This window comes from Mesitornis unicolor, unplaced genomic scaffold (assembly GCF_000695765.1).
Source record: "Mesitornis unicolor isolate BGI_N332 unplaced genomic scaffold, ASM69576v1 scaffold11938, whole genome shotgun sequence".
Classification (NCBI taxonomy): domain Eukaryota; kingdom Metazoa; phylum Chordata; class Aves; order Mesitornithiformes; family Mesitornithidae; genus Mesitornis; species Mesitornis unicolor.
Window position 1 is genome coordinate 17524 of NW_010200008.1, and position 22823 is coordinate 40346.

A 22823-nucleotide genomic window follows, 5' to 3' on the forward strand; every position below is an offset into this window, starting at 1 on the left:
GCCCCCCGTCTCCCCCCCGACGCCACGGCGCTGCCGAGACGCGCTCGGTGCGGGCACTGCTGTCTCCGCGCTGCAACCTCCGCGGGAGCAGCGGAGAAGCTCCGCCTCCGTCTCTTGGGGAGCAGTCAGATAAAGGCAGGTGCGGGCGAGCAGCAGGACCCCGACTCGAAGCAACTGCCTGCGCACAAAGCCCCGACCCCCACTCCCTGGCCACCCACTACCAAGCGGTACCGGAGGCAGCAGGCGCGGCCGTGGCAAAAACGGCGGGGCCTGCAGCGGGGTCCGGCGGTCCGCAGGCTACGGCAACGACTCTGCCAAGGAACAAGGACCTCGCCCCCAAGGACCTCCGGAGAGGCGGGATTTCTCCGGGAAGGGGAAGCAGGACTTTGTTGTGTAGCTTGGGAAGATGAGGCAGATATTTGGAGTGGGGTTCCTCTTGGGGCTGATGGCTCTCCCAGCGGCGCTGGGGCTGAGAAGCTCGGGAAACTCTACAAATAGCAGCCAGCCTCAGAGCTTTGCCATCGTCTCTTTCAAATGGGATCACGTCAAGGACCCTTATGTCATTACACTCTGGATACTTGTGGCTAGCTTGGCCAAAATCGGTGAGTCCGGAGTTATCTATTAGTACATGTTCTCTCCCTTTCCTGTCCCCCTTCCCCTTCTCCCACCCGACGTAAATGAAGAAAGCTTATCGTAAGTCCACTGACCCGTTTTCAGGGGGTTTACTGTACTCTGTCCTGATTTCATAATAATGCCCGATACAGTGCTTAACAGTGTGATTTTCACCTGTCCCGGTGGGTTACCCAGTTCCTTTTCAGCGCCTAGGACTGTGGCTTCTGCATCTGACTCCTTGCAAGCCCTTACAGTTCCCTGAAGCCTTGCCTAGCTCTTGCTCCCGCGAAAAACTTTTTACAGAGTGAAGCAGAAATTGGATCTTATTGCTTATACGATACCTATTCCAGTTTATGATATGCTATTATCCTCATTATGATTACAGCTATATCAGCTAGCACCATCAAAATAAACACTGTAAACTACACATAGTAACTTTGCATTCTCAGCTTTGCTGTGCATTGCTGAACTAGTAATAATTTATAGAGAAAGGTAATATCAGACCATCTGATGCAGCTGAAAAATATATGCTTTAGAGCACAGAGAATTTTCTTTAAGAAACTGGAGTCTGCGAAAGGCAAGGACTTACTCTAACTTCAGTGTAGTTTAAGTGACTTTATATGAATGCTCTTACCCTTGTGTTCTGAACTCTGGGACTTTTCCAAAAGTAATCTTATGTTATTAACACTGCTGAACTAGAAGAGTCACTGTTTCATTTGAATGTATTTTATTTGCTTGATGCCATTATTTTCAGTCCCTTTATCCTTTAGACCTAAAAACAGACCTTCAGTTTGGCTAACATTAAAAATGTCACTTTCAATTTTCAATAAATCATCTCTAAAGTCAGTCTCAACTCAAAAGGTATAATCAGCTGAAAATCCTACTAATACTTTTCTGTACTTGTACCGTTAATACTAATTTGGGACACCAGAATCACATTCCATTGATTTTGCATGTCACAGAAATATTAAAAGGTACACTCAGCAGCAGCAGCTTATGTGTCCAGCACGTAAGCTAAACACAATAAGACTTGAGTCAAAAATACTGTCTTCAAATCCAAATAAAACCTTTTAAAAATGAGGTGCAAGTTATGCAGAGGTGATGTTGTGAAGCATTTTTCAGTGATACCTGCGTCTTGGATTTGGCTTGCATAACTGCAGATATATAACTAAATATCTTTATCTCAATCACTGTTGGTCTACACCTTGCAAATAGTTTGTGTTCAGACGGTTGCCGCATTACCTAGATGACATAAAAGTAGAACTTTGTTTTAGTTTACTTTTATCAGTGGGTTGTATCAAGCAGGAAGCTGGGGAAACCAGATACAGGAAAAAAACAGTGACAAAGTTGAGTCCCTATAAAATTGTGCTAACTAAACTAATACAGACATTGCACATTTGAACCTTCTTTTTGAGATATTCTTCTAAATAAATATTTTTCCTCCGTGTTATTAAGGTTTTGCTGCTTTGTGCGCATGTTACAGTTGTACAGAGTAATATTAGCGATGCACAACCATATCAGTGCTGTGTCAGAAACCCAATGAAGCTAACAGGACAGTTAGATTGTCCTGTATTTAAATTGAAATGGCCTGGATTAAGATTAGCTTGAATTAAGATTAGCCATTTTACCTTGAAGTCCTTAGTATAAACTCTCATTAAAGCACTAATTGTCCTTGGAGTTAGGGATCTGAATGTTGCTGGTTCTGTTTTTAAATTCTCTGCACTTCTTTCACAGCTGCACAGAGTAGTCACTAGTAGGTAGTACCTATCATCAACTCCATCATTTTTCTTTTCCAAAGCTCTCAAATTTAGTTATTTCTTCACATTTGTAATTGCAATCCTATACTACTCTGGACACTGTCTCTGAAGAAGCAATGGACAACTGCTATATTCCACTGAGAGTCTATGAATGCTCCCACTTTTCCCACCAGCCACAAATAAAATACAGAAAGCAGAAATGTACACTCACTGTTCAGCAGCTTAGTAATGAAGAAAGCATGAAGATGTTAATCATATAAGTCAATGAGAAAGGGAACTGAAAAAAACTCAATTTAACAGCCTTCCGCCTGCTTTGGTGTGTCAGGGGTACTGAAAAGTAGACCAGAAATTATCAGAAGATTTTGAATGGCAAAAATCCTATGCCGGGTCAGAAAAGTTTTGTACATTCAAAAAAAAACAGACAGAAAAGAACTGAGAAAGAAAATAAAGAACATCTGCTCTTGTGTCACATGCTTTACTGCCTGAAGGAGGGCAAAGGTAGTGGAGTCAAAATGCTCATTTTGCTGTGGGTTTTTCAGCAGGGGAGGAGCTGTTACACATGCAAGCTCACTTCTGCAAGGCTGCCGAGGTTGTGAGAGCTCTTTTACTGGTAGGCAACTGGGTCAGTAAAAGCTGTTTTGAGAATCGCAATTGATAGGTGGGGATAAGAAGTGTATAAGAATACTTTGCCTTCTCTTGCATTAGAATAACCTTAGGGTTTTGAGGTGGTTGTTGTTGTGGGTTTAAAAAAAGTTTCAGTTCATGATGTTTTATGGCTTGGGGAAACGTGTATTCAATAGGAGATTCTTGTAGATCTTCTGGGACTTGATGTTCATGTTGTGTACATTGAGAATGTAAATTGGTGCTGATAAGGTATTCTGCAACATAAACTGTTGTATGTGAAATCTTGTAAGCATCCCAAATACACGAAGAAGTGCCTAGTGTTTTGGGCTTTGTGAGAAGGAAGCTGCTATTTCTTTTTTTTTTCATGTGAAGAATACTTTTTTCTCTTGGGTATATCTAAGTATTGCTACAGAGAAAACTGTGGAAGAAGAGTCTTCATACAATTGGCTTTCATGCACTACAGGAAATAAATTAGTGTCTGCTATGAAACTTCTCATGCATCTCAGTGTACAGTTTTACATGCTATAATTGATTCAATTTGACCCTCATCATTTGAAATGTTCCAGCTTTTCATCCTAAGGTACACAGTGTTCCACTTTGGCTAATGATCTTTATTTCCTCTTTTGATAGGCCCTCTTATCACTACAAATGAGTATCCTTATGGGATAAGCCCAATAAACTACTTACATGTGTAAAACTGAGCCTGAAAATCAGCTTATCTACATGAAGAGTGTACGTGAGGTACAGCTGAGAACCCTCCTAGAGGACTTGAGGTGTTCACTTCCAGATACTTCAGTTCTCCAAATGGAACAAGCAGTAACAATGAAAAAAACACAAATTCATACATGTATGTATACATAGCTATAGACTAGGGCACTTCCTACTGTAACTATGTTGATAAAGAATGTAATATTTTTAATCAACATAGTTGCACAATATAGTACTGATTTAAGATTAAGGACGCACACACTAACCAGCCTTGTGCATGCTTTCTAAGTTCACTTCATCATGTGCTCTCCTCCTTCTTTATATGTCTTCAATAGATCTCAGATCTTGAAAATAACCTTTTAATAAACAGACACATAAAAGATACAAACACTGGCAGGAAAATCTGCTATTGAAAAAGCCAGAAGTAAAAGGGAGATCAGAAAAAAGTAGAAGGAATAATTACCTCAGAAGCTAAAAAATAGGCAGGAGAAGAAATAGTTTAAACTCTGAATATTGTATACAATTTTTTATGAGGCCATGTCTATTGCAAAAAAAAAAAAGTATTGGGGACTATCCACTGGATGCTTCTACACTTGTTCAAAAGCCCAGGAGACAGAGAGAGATTGCTTTTATATTTTCATTGGAGGTGATGTTGGAGAACTTGTACTATTCCTACTTGTGGTTTAAATCCTTTTGTGCACTATAACATTTTTCAGAAGGATAGTTAATTACTTGTCCCAAAATAAAATTAAAGAATACCCTAAACCTACAAAGCAGTCTTTCTGTTGGTTTAGCTCCCTGAACATGCTCAATGTGGAGCAGATAAGCAACTGTAAGAAATGGAGAGTGAGTGACTATGGACAGGAATGAGGAAGGGTACATAGTCTTTTCATTATCTGTGAGTTAAACCTCTTGCCAACCATTTTGTTGGTATAGTTTATGCTGAGTCTAAGAATGTCCCAAAAGCTTTTTTTTTTTTAACGTCTGGGTAGTTGCACACAAATTCTAAAGGCTTTTATATTAGAAATTTGAAAGCGGGAGTGAAATCTGAATCCAGTGTAAAACCGTCTTCAGGAAAGCCACGATGTTTTGGAGGAGAGGGAGAAAGTAATTCAGTAACAACGAACAAACACTTAGAAGAAGACTGACCTGGTGATAGCTCAGAAAGATACTGAGTCAGATGGGCTTGTTGAGTCCATCAGCTCCTGAGACCCCAGAAGGACTTGACCTGTGAAGCACACTGTATCTCTAAGCTTGCAGAGATATGGGTTCCTACAAATGCTCTAGTCTCTGCATGCCCAGGGCCCCTCATATAGTCTCAAACTACTCTGAGAAAGGAGCTTTTCAGAGTATTTTGTTAACACAAACAATTGCTTTGGAGAATTTTAAGCATGTTAGGGATGGGCTAGGGAAGGAACTGTGAAATGCAGGTCTAACGACCCATCCAATTTAGACTCCTGGGGCAATATTTTCTTTTAAGAAATCAATACCCCTCCCTCCAAAGCAAACTGTCAAAACAAAAACCCGTTTGACTCCCACGTTTCTCTTCTTGGCATTTTAGCACTAGTGAGAAGTGTCAATTACTTAGAGAAAGTGATTTGGGGTATTGTTTTAATAAAAGCAAAAAATGTGAGAATAGCTCTCATGCTGGCAATTCTTCAGTAAGTAACATCTTTAGGAAGAAATATTGAAGGATGCTTAGCAGAACTTTATTGGAAATGTTTACCTGAAAATGGAGTCAGAGGCTCAAATGGTGAGGATGGTACCAAACCCTACAAAGCTTAAACTACCAGCCTTGTCACGTTTCTAGTGTTTGTTAAAAGTTGCTTTCAATAGCAAGTGATAATATGAAAAAGGACTTTGCATTGTAACTAGGAAATCAGGACTTGGGCTACCTTCCCCCATATTCTGAACAAGACGACAAGGACAAAATATGTATTTTACATATTGTAAACTCAGTAGAACAGGTTGGTATACTTACAAGGATGGCATATGCATTTCCTTCCTGGGTATACCATTTTATTATCTATCTTAAAAACAATTACATAGAAATGCTATAAATTTGTGCTGGCAACTATGCCATATGAATGGGGTGAGCTAAGAATGTTAAATACTGTAAAATCTCTGCCTTCTAGGGAATTACCTTTTGTACGCAACATTTTAGGCAGCTGAAAAGAGCATTTCCAACATAGAATAATAGCTTAGCTTTTCCAGTCCTAGGACCAGCTGTGTAAGTCATGTCTGTATTAAATTTATGATCTATAAATGGGTTACTATTTCCACGTTTTATTTCCATTTTACTCTTGTACCTTACTCATCCTTTTCCTGTCCTTCGTGCTTCCCTGAAAAACACTCTTCTCCCCCCTCCCCCTCCAAGTCTTGCAAGTCTCAAGTCTTAATTATTTAGAGTAGGGAAGAAGATATCAGGACAGTATAATTCGACAAGATTCAGATTACATCCCCTGACAAATAGCAAATGTACAATGGCAACTTGTGTGAATTACATAAGAAAACAATGGCATTTTGAGAATGGGCCTGAATTGAATACAGTTCAGGCATGCATACCTAAGAAAGGATCTCTGTCATCAATTACTTTCAGGCACCTGTGTGCAAAGTGCTCGGTGTTCTGTGCAGAACAATGAAATCCCTTTCATACTACGGTCTTAGGATTGTTGAAACCCTTGATTTACTGTCTTCAGAGCTAAAGCCACCTATTACTGAGAGTGATCTACAAGCCCCCGAAGTGACTGTAAATCTCTCACGTGGTAATGCAGCAAACCACAGACCTGCAAGTCATAAGTGCAAGCAGCAAATCCTTTCAGGTGTACACAGGTTCTTCAAGTGAAAGGCTTTGTGAGGTCCCTTTTGTTTTTGTGGAGCTTTGTGTGTTAGAGATGCTTAGCAGGCAACCCTTATTGGAAATCTTGAATTATTACTTTGACCTGGCAGTAAGAAAGTTGCATTTCCAGTTGTTTTGACTCATACCACCAGAAATCTCGCCACCAGTTTGCTTAAGTAAATGTTTTGAATTCAAATACAGAACTTCTTTTCCCTTCTATTGACCATGTTTTAATTGCTCTGAAGTAATGGGTTAATGGATTACTGAGTTCTGTACTTTCTGTATGGCTTGTTCTATTCTAAGATGAAGTGTTGAGGCCAAAGTTGTAGAGGAATATTTCTTACCTGAATAGTCTTTTTGCTCTTTCAGGAAACTCTCTGATTTTTCTCTTCTCTTTGCAGTATTAAAGTTAAACTAATGTCCTAAAGAACTAAGGGCTCCAATTATTCTTCATCTTGCTAACAAGTGGCACCCATTTAAAATTACTGACCATTAAAACAGTCTTGGTAAACTGCAGAGCATGGCTGGTTGGATTCCTTTTGTAAAACAGCTTATAAAGTATTCACCCCCATGAAAGATGTGACTTGATACCCAATTGGCTGCTATGTAAAGCACTGTAAAGTCATAAATACTGAAACTACAGGCTGACAAGGAAGAGCTGACCAAGATGGAATGCAAGACCTCAAGTGGAAACACTTTTAATTAAGGCACGAATATTCAATATTTAGTTGTAGAAGAAAACTGGAAGATATTCTAAAAGGCCTATGCAAAAGCAGGGATTTTAAGTAGATGGATCTGGAGCTTCTAGTAACTGAAAGTAGAAGAATTCATTCTGGATTCACTAATATGTGCCTAGGTGAGTTCTTCTGCTTTTACCTATTGAAAGAAAAAATGCTTTGGCCCTTTGTCAGCCCTGAATGTTAAAATAGCAGTAGTCAGACACTAAGAAAGAAAATCTCCAACTAGATTGTACACTGATTTAAAAAAACCATTTTGTTACAATTATCTCTGCTTCAATTACAGTTTTTTTAAAGTGGGAAAAAGTGGAAAGTGGAAACTTCATGGATTCATTCACTTCTAAAAGTTGGGCTTTGAGGAAAACATTAAATATTGAGAAACCTGTAAAGGTTTCATAATTAAAATGTCCTAGGTGCAAACAGACTCTACACTGTTGGAGGGACTTGTCTAAACACAAAATTGATTTTATGTTAGCTATTTTGTCATAGTTAAAACATTCTAACTCCTTTGTTAAAATGAATGTTGTTACATCGATTTGCTGGTATAATAGTACTCCAGGTACTAGATGACATAGGTTGATATAAGATGGCTTTGTGTTAATGTAAGTACAACAGTACTATCAATTGTACTGGAAGTATAATTTCATGCGATCATAAATAAATCCAAATACAGTTGTAGTATGGGGTTATTACAATCCTCTACTCCAGTGAGCAGGTGTACTGATCAATATCTGGATGTAGATTTTCAGACCTTGACAGCTTAGGCATACACTTAACAAATTCATTTAAGAAATGTTATTTACTGGTTTAAGTGGCTACAAAACTCATGCCAGAGTGAACAAAACAGTGTTTGAATGCTTGCTCTTTTGTTCCAATGCAAACAACATCAAGTGTTGTCAAGAGTTTCATAGAATCACATAGAGTTTCATAGAATCATAGAAGGGTTTGGGTTGGAAGGGACTTCAAAGTTATCGTCCAGTTCCAATCCCCCTGCTATGGCCAGAGATACCTTCCACTAGACCAGGATGCCCAAAGCCCTGTCCTACCTGGGCTTGAACATTTCCAGGAAGGGGGCATCCACAGCTTTCCCAAGCAACCTGTTTCCAGTGTCTCACCACCTTCACAGTAAAGAGTTTATTCCTAATATCTAGTCTAAATCTGCCCTCTTTCAGCTTAAAGCCATTACCCCTCATCCTATTGCTACATGCCCTTGCAAAAAGTCCCTCCCCAGCTGTCCTGTAGGCCTCCTTCAGGTACTAGAAGGCTGCAATAAGGTCACTCCAGAGCCTTCTCTTCTCCAGGCTGAACAGCCCCAACTCTTTCAGCCTGCACCCATAAGGGAGGTGCTCCAGCCCCCTGATCATCTTTGTGGCCCTCCTCTGGACCTGTTCTAACACATTCATATCCTTCTCATATTAGGGGCCCCAGAACTGGATAGAGCACTCCAGGTGGGATCTCACGAAAGCAGAGTAGAGGGGCAGAATTACCTCTCTTGCCCTGCTGGCCACACTTCTTTTGATGCAGTCCAGGATGCAGTTGTGGGCTTCTGGACTGCAAACGCACATTGCCGGCTCATGTTGAGTTTTTCATCAACCGACATCACCAGGCCCTTCTCCTTGGAACTGCTCTCTAGCCATTCTCTGCCCAGCCCGTATCTGTGCTTGGGATTGCCCCTGCCCAGGTGCAGGACCATGCACTTGCCCTTGCTGAACTTCATGAGGTTGGCATGGGCTTACGTCTCCAGCCTGTCCAGGTCCCTCTGGATGGCATCCCTTCCCTCCAGCGTGTTGACTGAACCACTCAACTTGGTGTCATCCACAAACTTGCTGAGGGTTTAAACTGTTGTAGGACTTGATTTGAATTAACCTGACCCAGCCACTCAGCTAGTTTTCAATCCACCTCACTGTCTGCTCATTCAACCTCTACAGCAACCACTTGAGGGGCTATGAGGCTCTTATGGAAGACAGTGCCAAAGGCCTCACTGAAGGCCCAGTAGACACTAGCTACTGCTCTCCCTTCGTCTGCCAGGCCTGTCATTTAATCATGTAAGTTAACCGCGTGAGTCAAGTGTGACTTCTTCATGAAACCACATCGACTACTTCTGAGGAATTTATTGTCTTTCATGTGCCACAAAATGGTTTCCAGGATTAGATGGAATCAGTTAGACATGCAGATCTTAGTCTGTGGATTTGCAGTGTTCATACATGGATGGAACTTTATTCAGATCGTACCTGGTCAAAGAAAGCAACATGCCTGCATGCTGTTTTGATGGAATCAGTATACTTTGATTAACTGGAGCAAAATTGCATTGCAATTGCAGAGGAGAGGAAAGTTCATGTTGGCCATGTGGTGGTCTGCCATCATGAATTAAAGAAAGGAATGACAAGGTACCAGCCTTAAGTTCAGCTTTCCTCTAACCAGGGTGCTTTCTGATCAGAATGGCTTCAATATTCTGATCCAAATGGCTTTCACTCACATTGCACCCACTCTTCTGCCTTCTCTTAGCTGATTCAGTATGAGTTCCATCTTTTATTTGGGACAAACCATTTTCCAGGATGAACTGATATTCTAATGAATAGTATTACTTGATGGGAGCATGCAAAAAGATCAGTTAACCAGTACTACCACACTCAAGCAGTAGCCAGCTGATTCTGCAGGAACACATGCAAACTTGCAAGTGGTGGTTGTAGTGTTTCATGCATCATGTGGAACAGGATAATAGATCTGCTCCTACAAATCTCTCTTCTGCCCACAACTGTATGTATAAGAATTCTGGAGAAGAGCTGTTCACTAGGGCATGTAGCGACAGGATGAATGGTAGTGGCTTTAAACTAGAAAAGGGTAGATTTAGGTTGGATATTAGGAAAAAGTTCTTCAGTATGAGGGTGGTAGATCACTGGAACAGGTTGCTCAGAGAGGTGGAGGAGGCCCCATCTCTGAGATAGTCAAGGTCAGGCTTGATGGGGCTCTGAGCAACCTGATCTAGTAACATTGTCCCTGCTTACTGCATGGGTGTTGGACCAGATAATCTTCAAAGGTCCCTTCCAACCCTATACATTCTGTGATTCTATGATTCTGTAGTCCTCCTCTGTACTAGGTAGATATTATTTACCTGAATTGTGGCACTGTTATTTTGGAATCCTATCTCAGTTTACCCATTTCCAATGAGATTTTTCTCAAGAAGACTGCCTTTGTTCCCTTTAGAAATGAACCCCAAAACAAACAAAAAAACATTTGTAAAAACTCAACCAACCAGTCAAAAGAAAACCTCAGGCAAAACTATGTGGATGGATATTCCATCATTACAGTTCTTTCCTCTCCTACAGAAAGGACCAGGAAATTTCTGAGTTCATTAGTTATGGTCATGGTAGTCTCCTGTTGCTTCCTTATATGATGCTCATTTGTCTCCTATCTTCATTTCTTTTCACAGAAGACTGTGTGAGCTCTGACTCTGGGTAGGAGGATATTTTGACTATTGAACCAGTATTTTGTGAAGGTACATTATTGTAGTGTAGATGAAGACATTTTGAGCTCAGTTATCTGTTTAAATTAGTTGCCATGGATGATCATTAGTAGAGAATAGCGTATTCTTTTTCAAAGTAGAAATATTGCATAAATACTGTGTGTATTTTCATGTTTCTTTAATACTTGCTATACATAGATGCCATGTGGAAAAGCAATCATAGATATTTAAGTTGCATGCACAATCTTTCTAGTGTAATAAACTGAGTAAGATACTCTACATTTCTAAAATAAATGAACGGTTTTGTGATCAGAACACTGATCAATAATGAAAAAAAGTAGGATAGCAAGTACTATGAGAGAAAGGGCAGGATGGAAGCTGTAGATGAAAGTGCTATTATGTATGTTGCATAAAAATTATGTAATTGGATTGTGATGGAAAAACAAAATGAACAGGAAATATGTACATATTTATATTCAGTGTCAGATAAATGTATTAATTTCTTATTTTCTTAATTTCTGTTGTTTTGTTATCATAAAGAAGATAAATATTTGACTATTGTCAGAGGTTTTCTGTTAATATATCTTCCATTCACTGAAAGGATTTTGTCATAAACTACTGCCTGACAGATTTTATCAATATGTATATTAGTCATAATCTCCTACCATAAATGATCGATATAAGGGTTTTTTAGGCTTTACTCTACAGAGCTTCAGGAGGACAGCTTTTTCTCTTGGACAATCTGTCTTCAGGGGGACTCATCCAGTGGCCCTACATGTTGTCCTGTGGAGTACTTTAGTGTAGTTTAGAGGATGTTACCTTTTAGAGGTGTAAAAGGAACATGCATAGCAAGGCTTAGTTTTCTCCCGACATGTCCTAGGCAAGATGAATAGTCAGCATCACTTTGTTCTCTTCAATGTTATGCTAAGTATTCCTCCAAATCAGGGAGCCACCTTTCTATCTGCTTCTAATAATCCTATAAATCTTCGTTTTATCTGGGCATTTTAAAGATGGATTATGTATCAGCCAGATGCTACATTGTCGCTGATCTGTACATGATTTTACCTAACAGGTTTAAAAATCAACATGGTACAGCTGTCCACAGTTGCAAAGTGGATTTTCTATTTTAGTATTTACTTTTTTTTTTATTTTTACTTCTGAGTTTCACAGTCTCTCATGCAGCAAAGTATTATGATTCAAGACAAAAATGAAAGATAGCCTGTAAAAAAAGGAAAGTGGTAGCTCACTCAAGCCAGTTAACTAAGTGGTTGTGTAGCATCTGTAACCGAGCCTGAAAATTGTATCCTGTAGTGGTGAAAATTACATTTTTTCTGCAGTAAAAGTGTCTGGAAAGAGAAGGCTGGTATTGTTGCTTTCCTTTTTTCTTTATTGTGTTTAGAAAAAAGGTCTGCACTCATCTAAAATTTTTATTAGAAATAAAGAACATAGCAAGTTCAGGAACAACATCTTTTTTTCTTCACATTGTGACAGATATGGCATTGAAGTCAGTTGAAAGATAAATGCTTTGTAATTCACCTTCCCCCTCCCCCTCCCCTCTCAAGTTAATTCAATCAATTTTCAGACATTGTCTGATCTGAGGTTATTACACTTCTCATGAGTCTAAAAAAAGGGCTGTCACATTTATCATGGAGTTAAGGGGAGCAGCAATTTATTAGTACATAATACATTAATCTTATTTGTACCCTTATGTTCCCTGGAGTTTCAGTCAAAAGAAGTACATCTTGTTTTCATGCCTTGAATACTTGTACTGAAGAAAATGGTCGTTAAGTGAAAAGCTAAAGCTTCTTGCTTTGAGACAAAAATTACTTATTTTTTTAAATCAAGCATTTTAATTCTTCAGCCTTTCCTAAGGAATACCACATAGCCGACCTTCCTAAAAAACATAGTCTTCAAGGCATGTCCACTTGAATAATGCTGTTCGGTGTTTGAAAGTATGAGGATGTAAAAACAGCAGGAGGAAGTATGAAGTTTCCTTCTGTTTATTGTGATTTAGAAATAAAGATTAAAACCAGTCCAAGATAAACCTGCCACTGAATGTGGAAACTGAGCTTCTGTATGGGTTCTGAAGTTCTTATGTCAGGAAAAACCTACCCAAAAGTAAGGATAAAAGGTTTATAGTAATATTTTCCTCTTACTACTTGGTGTAGCATGTGTTCTCTGTCGCATGATGGAGGATCTCAATGTGTTGAAAGTCAGTAGAATCTTGTCTACATGCCCTCATCTGATAAATAGGTTATGAATACAGTCAAGGGAGTACTACAGGCAACAGTAGTGTTTGTGCTGTGGTGCCTAAAATACAGTATCTGTACCTGGGGTTGAAAGAAGTTTGATAAAGAGCCCCGTACTTTAGGAACTGCTTATCAATTAGGAATATGAAGGAAGTACAGATAAATCATTGTGCAGATTCAGTTGCTGACTAACTAAACACATAACTGAAATGAAACTAGTGAAGTCTATTGTGTGTGTCATACAATTACATAGATGCTAGTGAACAATTCAGCTGAAACTTGGCTTCTGTCTTGACATTTGTTCATCTTTTTATTCCTACCTATCAGGACTAACAGGTACAGGATTTCAAGAAGTTAATGGAAAAAACAATATTAGCAGAAGATTATGGAATTTGGCTCTTCACAACACTTTCTGTTTTAGAACAAAACCAGGACTAACCTACCTGCATTTTTTTTACTGTATTGTTGATATAAAGTAGTGTCAGTTCAGCCAGGTTTTTCTGTCAGATTGATGTTTTCCATCCACCATTTTTTTCCAGAACTTATCCTGGCATTTACACATGTATGAAGATGCTACACTAATCCTTTTAGAATTAAGGTCACACAAGTAAATTCTTTTTAATTAGAAGCTTTCTCTTACTTATGATTTATTTGTGTGTAAATAATTTAACTCCCTTTACTGAACACGAGCCAGCACTTTGTGCTCACAGCCCAGAAAGCAGATCATGTCCTGGGCTGGATAAAAAGAAGTGCAGCCAGCAGGTCAAGGGAGGTGATTCTCCAACTCTGTTCCACTCTGCTGAGACCCTACCTGGAATACTGTATCTAGATCTGGTGTCCACAGCATAGGAAAGACATGGATGTGTTGGAGTGGGTCCAGAGGAGGAATCCAAAAATGATCAGTGGGATGGGACACCTCTCTTATGAGGATAGGCTGAGAGAGTTGAGGTTGTTCAGCCTGGAGAAGAGAAGGCTCCAGGGAGACCTCATTGCACCCTTCAGTACTTAAAAGGGACTTGTAAGAAAGATGGGGACATACTTTTTAGTAGGGCCTGTTGCCCTACAGGACAAGGGGTAATGTTTTTAAACTAAAAAAGGATAGATTCAGACTAGATATAAGGAAGAATTTTCTTACAGTGAGGGTGGTGAAACACAGGAACAGGTTGCCCAGAGCAATGGGATGGGTTATCTACCCATTCCCTGGAAACATTCGAGGTCAGATTGAACAGGCCTCTGAGCAACCTGATCTAGTTGAAGATGTCCCTGCTCACTGTGGGGGAATTGGACTAGATGACCTGTAAAGGTCTCTTCCAACCCAAACTGTTCTATGATTCTACTGAATTTTATCTCATATATATTTAGTAGTGGAAGACAAAAAGAGGCATTACCATGCATGTACTAGGTGTAACATTTGATTCATACTTAATTCTTAGTGCTTCCCAAAAATAAATTTTGCACAGATGTTTTTAGGAATATATGCAAAATCTTTATCTTATGTAGGAAGGGATCTAACTACATAAAGGACATTTTCTTATATAAAGCAAAGAATCCTATGGTGATGTTGTTTTGTGCTGTGTATCATGTTTAGTCTATGTGTGTGACATTCTGGGATGTTGTTTTCTAGTGAAGAAGAGATTAGTGTCTGGTTTCTACCCTCCTTTTTTCTTGAAACTAGCAGTCATCTTCAGTAACTAAAGGGTCTGAATTATGAGCTACTTTGAATAAAGCTTTAGCCAGTTGGTTTTTTCCTCTCCTTTTTCTTTCTTCACTGTGGAAAATCAGTTTAAACTAATCTCCTTGTGACCTTCCCTTTGCATGGTAACCTTTCTCACTTTCCCTTTGTATGCACTACAAAACACAAATGCATAACTGAAAAAACAGCTGTCTCATCATCACCTTCCTACCTCATTTCAAAACATTGAAAATATTTTTCATGTACTACGTTTTGCAGTATAAGGACACTACTTAAACTACTGTTCTTCCTGCTGTTATCTTCATGTACTTGACCTCTCGAATGAGATAATGAAGGTATGAGAGTTAACATATTACTTATTTTCTGAAAAAAGCTGTAAGGACAAAAATCTAAAGCCGTGTTAAAGCACATTGAATGACAGCAGTATCTCAGAGCCTTTTGCAAGAAAAAAATAGAGTGATATAAATTAAGTTCTACTTTGTTCTTCTTAAATCTATGGGAAAATAAATCACATACCTGGATTTCTGAGTGAAATTACTTCCTTTATGGGCAGGAATGGGGGCATTCATGTAACATCTTCTGCTTGCTGTTGCCTAAGCCAGAAACTCCCAGGCTTGGTTAGGGAAAATGGTGCTTTCTTAACCTTCTGTGAAACAAATAGAATAGTGTACAAGTATTGTAACATGAGAATCCTTGCCTAATTCTTTGCCATGTATCACCTTGCTCAGTTCCTTGCCGTCTTCTTTCTGACTAGCCACTCTGTCAAAACTCCACAAGAGGAATTGTATATGGAAAAACAAGTGAGTGACAAGTGGTGCACATTGGTGTTAAGAGATTTTCATTCCAGATTTAGGTGACAGTTTCACAAGCATTCTTATAGAAAAAAAGTTTCTACTTGCTGTTCCATTTCCTGACAAAACTTTGGAATCCCAAATTCTTCACTGAGGATCTTCTACAGCCCTGTAAAAATATTAGGAAAAGACATTGTCATTCTGGACATCTTAGGGCAATAGGGAGTGTTTCCCTTAAATGTGTTTCTAAGTTGTTAGTTAAAACTAATCTCATCTAGAAAATCTGAGATTAACACATTCCCAGCACATGTAAACAAGATACTTGAATTTCTGAAATTATGTACAAGATCTGTTATCTATCCATAATGAAATTCTTCTCTTATCAAGCTGCTGGAGCTTCTTCTCCAACATAAGATTCTGGCAATTTTGAGGCCTTGTAGGGTGCACAGTAGTATTCAATTCCAATGGAAACAAGCCAGATATGTTTTCTTAACTTTTTTCAAAGTTTTATTTCAGTTTTAAGCAAGCGCTACATGACACTTGTGATTATTTATTTTTTTGGTCTGTGGTCATCACTGCTAAATTTGAATACTCTAATGCTTATTTAATTTACTGCTGTAATCAGGAGTACTTCCACTGTAATCCTGTGCTATTCCATTTGTACTAATTAAAACCTTGCCAGGGTGGAATGTAGGGGGCAGGAAGCAAGGCAGTCTACCAAGGCGTGGAAAAAAAAGTGCTTTCCTACCCCAGGACTTGGAGCAGCCTTCATAGCTATTCCTCCTAGCCTTTAAGCTTTAATTATGTCCCTCATGCCCTTCCTAGCAGGCAGCAAACCTTACTGTGTCCCGCAAGAAGCAGTAATGGGGAAGAACAGAAATTTTCTATAGTATAAGGAAATTTTCAGAGCTTCAGCCTGCCATTGGGATTCATTAAATTATTTCTTCTTCATCTTCTTTTCCTTCTTTGTACAGTGGACCTGGACTAAGGAGAAGAACTGTTCTGTTTTGTGTTCAGGCTTTGGTAATAATTTACACAATTTATCATGATACTAGAAAAACTGTTTCCATATATTAGTAGTAATACACTTCTTTGCTGTTCCGTATCTGCATGAGAAAAAGCCAAAACTTTCCCAATGGGAGACCTTTGTTTCAATTCATTTGTCATATTAAAGTGAAGGTCAAAGGGAAAAAAAATTATAAAATTCATAGAGTGAAATGAGTTAACTCAGCATTTCTTGGCGTTTCTTTCTTTAACTCAGTTCTCCCGCTATTACTGGAAAATAGTTTGGTATTTTAAAAATAAAAAATTACTTTCACTCAATTTCAATGAATTTCAGTGATTTTTTTTGAAGATAATTTTAAAGCTGAAGCAGTTGCAAGGTATACCATTAATAGAAAGTAAATTCTACTTCATTTTCTTGCCCTCAATTGATATGGTAATTGATACCATAGAATCAGCTAGATATTTAGATCTCAGGCAATTGTTTTAGTCAGAAGTACCCTAGTGATCAGAAAATTACTGCTAATTCTACTTACAGTTATTGCTGGCCCTTTAGCATGTAATTGGAAAAGGTTATGACAGAAACATGCTATTTTTATTCTTTTGTACAGAGGGTAGCTCCAGTATGTGTCTCTTTATATTTGTATTCAGTAGGGAGTATCATGTACCGGCAGCACCCTAAACACAGAAAACTCATAGCAACCCTTAACTGAGTTCAGGCTGTGAGGAATATTAACTTGACCAAGGAGGTTGTCTTTCAAACTCAATTCAGTTACCTTTGCTTAGGAAATGAAGCAGTTTTATGATACTTTTGCTGTCCTGTTTTATATCCTTTATTATACTTCAAGGTGTTTCTAATATGTACTTTGCTCTCATTTTGAAACATTATTTTTGACTGTTCCCATTTTTCTCTCAGTGACGTTCAGTTCCATAAGGGCCAAATGCTACCACATTTGCACTGCAGTGGGACTGCTCCTTCAAAAAAGAACTATTTGGCATAATTATGATAAACTCTATCTGACTGTTTAAACTTCATTATGCTCTAAGTGCTTATGGAGGTAATAGTTGCTTACTCACACACTTCTTTAAATTTGACTTGAGGCTATCTTGTTACATTATGACCTATCAAGTGGGAACCTTGACCTGTATGTTGGTTGCATTTTTAATTGCTAACATATTTTGTTAATTGTTCACCTACAAAGAACAGCGACCTCAAATATCCTGTTTAATGAGCTCATTACAATGCTGTACACTTTGTAAATGGTGATCATTACATATATGACAAATAAAGAAAGCTTTCCTGAGCTGGATAAAACCAAACTCAGAGCAGGTCATCTAAACAAGTTAAATATCAAGGACTTTCTGCCTTGTTTAGGAAAAACATGTTAAATATTAAGTATGAATAGTATTAATAGTTGTGTTCATGAGGTATATATTAAGAGAGTAAGACAGTATCCAAGGACCTTCACCAAAAATGGCTTTTACTGCTTTTTATACACATATATTATAACTCTGAGTTTCTTCAGATATAAAATACATCTGAGATATATAGCTGATTTTTTTAAATAAATCTTTCCGGTTTTGTTAGCTTTGATAAAAGAATGAGGTACTGTTTAATAAAATAATTTAAGATTTTTCTAAGTAATATTCTTTAGAAGAAATTAGTAAAAGCTTTTTCTTTAAGGATTTTGTACCACTTGCATATTAACAATTCAAAATGGTAAAATCAATTCATAAGATTTGCAGAATACTATTGTTGTAAGGTCCACAGAACATAATCTAAAGGACTATAAAACATGCTATCAGTCTCCTGACCAGGAAAAAAAACTGAACACATTTTGTTGATAAAGATTAGAAAGGCAAATATAAGTAATAATGATCAGCTTCAGCCATGTTGAATCTGCTCAAACACTTCCTGGACAGACTAGAAAAACAGCACCCTAATGCTTTGAATCCTTGCTTCAACAGAACCACTCTTGGAACACAATGGAAGTTGTTTTTTTTTCCCTTAATTTAGGCCTAATTTTGTCTGTCAATAAGACAAGTGGTAGAACAGTTACCAAGTGGGTAAAGAAAGGAACAGATAAACTATGAAACTATAAGAAGGTTGTTTGTGGAAGTCACTAGAGTTTTGGCTTTGGACTGGTCTTGTGCAGGGTTTTGCTTTGCTTTGTTTTGTTTTAAATTACCACTGCACAAAGAGGTGAGGTATCCTACTGAAAGTTTCTGATGACACATTTCCCTAGGCTTCATCAGAATTCATGCAGATCTGGCTATTGTACTAGAAAAAATCTTGAGGACTAGGGGAAGGTATGAAATACAGTGATACCAAAGGCAGTTTCACTCAGGGACCAATGACAAGAATTTCTACATGAAGTTGTGAATGAGAAGACAGGTACACATCTGCATGAAGTGAACACAGGATGACTGTGAGTCACCAACATGATCATGAATCCAGGATGTAGCTGAGCTATAGATTTTGGTAGGAAATTATTAATGTTGTTGGACCTGCTTCTGCTGTGACTCATGGAAAATGCAGTCTATATTTCTGATTACTCTGAGTCCACAAAGGTGAACTCACGTTAAAATAGACAGAGAACACTTAAGACTGAAAATAAGTGATTTAGTTTAACAAACCAAAGACAAGCACCAAAAAGAAAATATGTTTCTCTCTGTGCTTTTATAATACGAAAGGAAGGATTAAACTTTAGGGAAAAACAACTATTTAAGAAAATTTATCTCACTATCAGAAAGGAAAACGGCTATAAAATAGCTGTGAACAAGCTCAGGCTAGAAATCAGAATGAAGTCTCTTACTTTCTGATGAGGGCTTAGCTGGAGCAAAAATCCTCTGACAGGTGGATCATTAAATGTGGTGGTGTGATAATGGAGGGCCTGGCTACATGGCCAAATAGCTCTTATGGTCATAATTAAAATTCCTAGATCCTCTGTGCAGGCTATATAAGCAACTGTAATTAGTTGGAAGGTACGCCTACGGCTATGCAGGCAAGAAATGCTGTGTTTGGTAATGTGGCAAGGGTAAAAAACTTATGTAGTCAAGTCATGAAGGAGATCTTAATAAAGCGGTCTAGTACAACTGAGGTCAATTGACAGGGATGCAAAAAAGGCGCCTCATGTGAAGATAATAAGAGTTACAAGGACAGAGCAGAAAATGAAAGACATGAACGTTAAGAAATCAAGAACAGCAAGTGCAGAAAGAGAACTAGTAGGCTGGTAGAACTGTTGAGAAGTAAGAGAATCACAACAAAAGATGAGAGAAAAATAAATATGGGAAACTTCATTACACAGGAAATTGGAACAAATTGGAACTTCTCTTAGTAGAAGACTAGAGTAAGTAAAAAATAGACATATCAGAAGAGCATACTCTTCAACGAATATATGAAATAGATAGCAATTAATGCCAAATACTTAAGGACAAGTAGCAAAATCTCTAAAGAAATTTGAGATTAAAGCTGTAGAAGTATGAAGGTGCCCATCAAATGGAAGACAAGATGAAGAAGAGTGGAGGAGAGCTACCCTCCTTTAAAAAAAATAAAGAACGAAAAAAAAAAGGAAAAAAGAGAAACATTAATAGTCATTATTGTTAAGTAATTTTTCTAAACTATTGGAACAGTGAAGCTTCCTAAAGAGTTTACCGTCCATTTTTAAAGAATTTTTCACTATTTGTCTGGACTAAGTGACGTGTAGAATGAGACCAACATACTGACAGTATCAGGAGAAGACCACAGTGACCACTACAGTCAGCCAATAATGATCAGGAATTATATGAGACTGTTCATAAACTAAGAGTTAGAAGTAATTTTGAAACAGTGATTGTTCAGCTTCTTTTAAGATATTGGAGAGTTGAAGGTATCTGGATCTCCTACACATACAGCTTAATGAAAAAAAAATGTCAAACACAAAGAATCTAAAATGAACTTTTAAAGGAGTTTGCAGATTAAAAAAAGAAAAAGGGTAGATAATACACAGTTCTGTCTGACCCAGCATCTATACCAAGTTCCTACACCATGAACGCTGCAATCTCTGCCCAGGAGCTTGCATAGGCAGTACCATGCAATTTTACAGCACTGCTGCTTCTTTCTTGGTATGGCAGATGCAGCCTATGGTTAGTCTGAGCTCTGGTCCGCCAGCTGTCTGCAGCTAATGTGTGGAGATAGGGAGCAAGAGACTGGCCAGGGATGCATGCCCTTTAGGGATGACGGAAGCAAAATGATCCCTTCTTTAAAATGTATGCTCCATATTATATTTTAGACAGTGGGGCTGTTCCCTTGTCAGGTAGACCATCATAATAGGAATGGACTGGGACTTTCCAGAGGCTTTTGGACTGCATTACTGCCCAGTTACACCTGATCTACTTAGTTCACCAACTGGTATTTGGTTATACTTTGAGATATACTGGCAAGGTAAAGCAGATTTTTCCATGTGTGCTATTGGAATATATTTCAGATTTATTTTTTTTTAAGTAATAATATATATCTGCAGAAGACACTACCAAAAAAACCTGCAGAAAGTGTAGAACTAAACAATTTTTAAATAGAATTACCCCTCTATAATGCTGAGGAGAACATGAACAGGTAGGTAAGATAAGAAATGAAAATCTAATGCTTGCCACTCAGTCCAACTGCTGGAAGATGTTTAGGAGAAAGATTTCTCTTTGGGCAGAATTTTTTTCGTGGAATTTATTCATGCCTTCTCTTAAGTAGCTTCTATGTTGCGCCATTACAGGAACCTGGTTATATACTGCCTTGGAAATACTATCATTTGCATATATGTAAAACGTACTTTTGATTAACAGCAGTGAAAATAGACTTAATTTCACTGTTGGGTCCCTCACAGAGTAATTCATCTGAGGAACACTGCCTGCTATCCTTCCTGATATTTATAATTTGTTTTACAAAAGAATCAAACTAAACTTGTTCAGTATTGGATTGTATTTTAGCCATCAGTCAGATGAAATACCTAGTCATGCTAGACATTTAGATGTAATTAAAACTTCTAGTTCTTCTTCTTCATGTGGACATAATTCATTTTGTGGGACTATTTCTGGATCTCTCCTAAGCAAGTTAAGGCAAACTTTATGAAATATAAGTACTATCATTATGTCAGTTTGTAACATACTCAGAACATATTAGGGACATAACTTCAGGATAATGAATTGTTAAAAAATTAAGGAATGAATTTGGAATTAATCTATCTCCATCAATTTCTATAAATGTAATAACTACTCATAATGCACAGTCTTGATTGAACATGTTTTATGCATAGTCAGAAAAAAATAATTGCTGTAAGTGCAAATAAGAAGTCAAACATCAATCTAAGTTTCAATTATATCTTAGTCTAAAGCTATTTCATTGAAATTAATAACTTGTGGTATTTTTTGTTTTACCCATTTCTGTGTTTATAGACACTAGAATTCTGCTAATAATATTATTAGCTAGACAGTTACCTTTAAACAAAAATGGTCTAGTGTTCAGATTTTCCTTGGACCAAATGCAAGATACAGACTTCTCTAGAGCCCTGTTTCATGCAATCACTTTGCTGTCCACAGCCTCCATTCCTAAACTAACAAAGTAGGAGAGTTTATTGCTGATAGTATTAAAATGTGGTACAGATAACCTGTCAATTAAAAGGGAACACAGACAGATTGTATGGCTGGGAACCATATTCCAGGGTATGATTCACTGGGAACTTGCACCTTCTAGGAGTAGCTTGATCAAAATCAAGCTGGCTTCCCAGAACTCACTGTGAGAAACTGGGTTTGGGTGTAAATGTGAGAGTTATACAGAATATGAATTGTAAGCTGGACACCAGGTTTTTTCCAAATGTCTAGTTCTGAAAAGTCTTTACAGGTTGATTTTAAATTTTTAACTTTAACTTCTTGTAGTCATGGCTTATCTGCAAACACGAGTAGGAAAAACAGACTTGGGTTAGTAAGACTAGCTCAGCAACATTCATTTTCAGGGATAAGGAGATAATCCCTACTCTGTGAGGTGATAAATTAGTTGATAATTCACTGACTGGAAATTCAAGGAATCAAGAACGACCAGTAGGAAAGACTTTTGAGAAGTTAAATACTACAATTTATATGAATGGAATAGTAGTTACTTTGTTTTACTTCATTTTTTTTTATTTGTTATGTAAGTCCAAGGGATTTTATTATATAGAAAGGAAATTAACTGGGAAAAACCACAGTGTTATTCAGCTGTTGATTACATGACACAGATGATATAGAAAACTGGCATGGTTTAGCCGGCCTCACTGCATGCAGTTTGCTTTCATGTGTGATTGCTGTTGTATTAATTCCACTCTGAATCTGTGTTGTAGCGGT

General features: G+C 38.0%; 1 protein-coding gene across 1 annotated transcript in view; it reads left to right on the forward strand.

The window, feature by feature from the left end:
• Positions 1 to 406: 406 nt before the first annotated feature.
• Positions 407 to 22823, forward strand: part of LOC104544682 (sodium/hydrogen exchanger 3-like) — a gene marked incomplete at its 3' end in the record, with an annotated part of 31949 nt that continues 9532 nt past the window's right edge. The window contains exon 1 of the mRNA XM_010189616.1: positions 407 to 602. Within this exon, the coding sequence (XP_010187918.1) occupies positions 407 to 602 (196 nt within the window). The remainder of the gene's footprint in view (positions 603 to 22823) is intronic.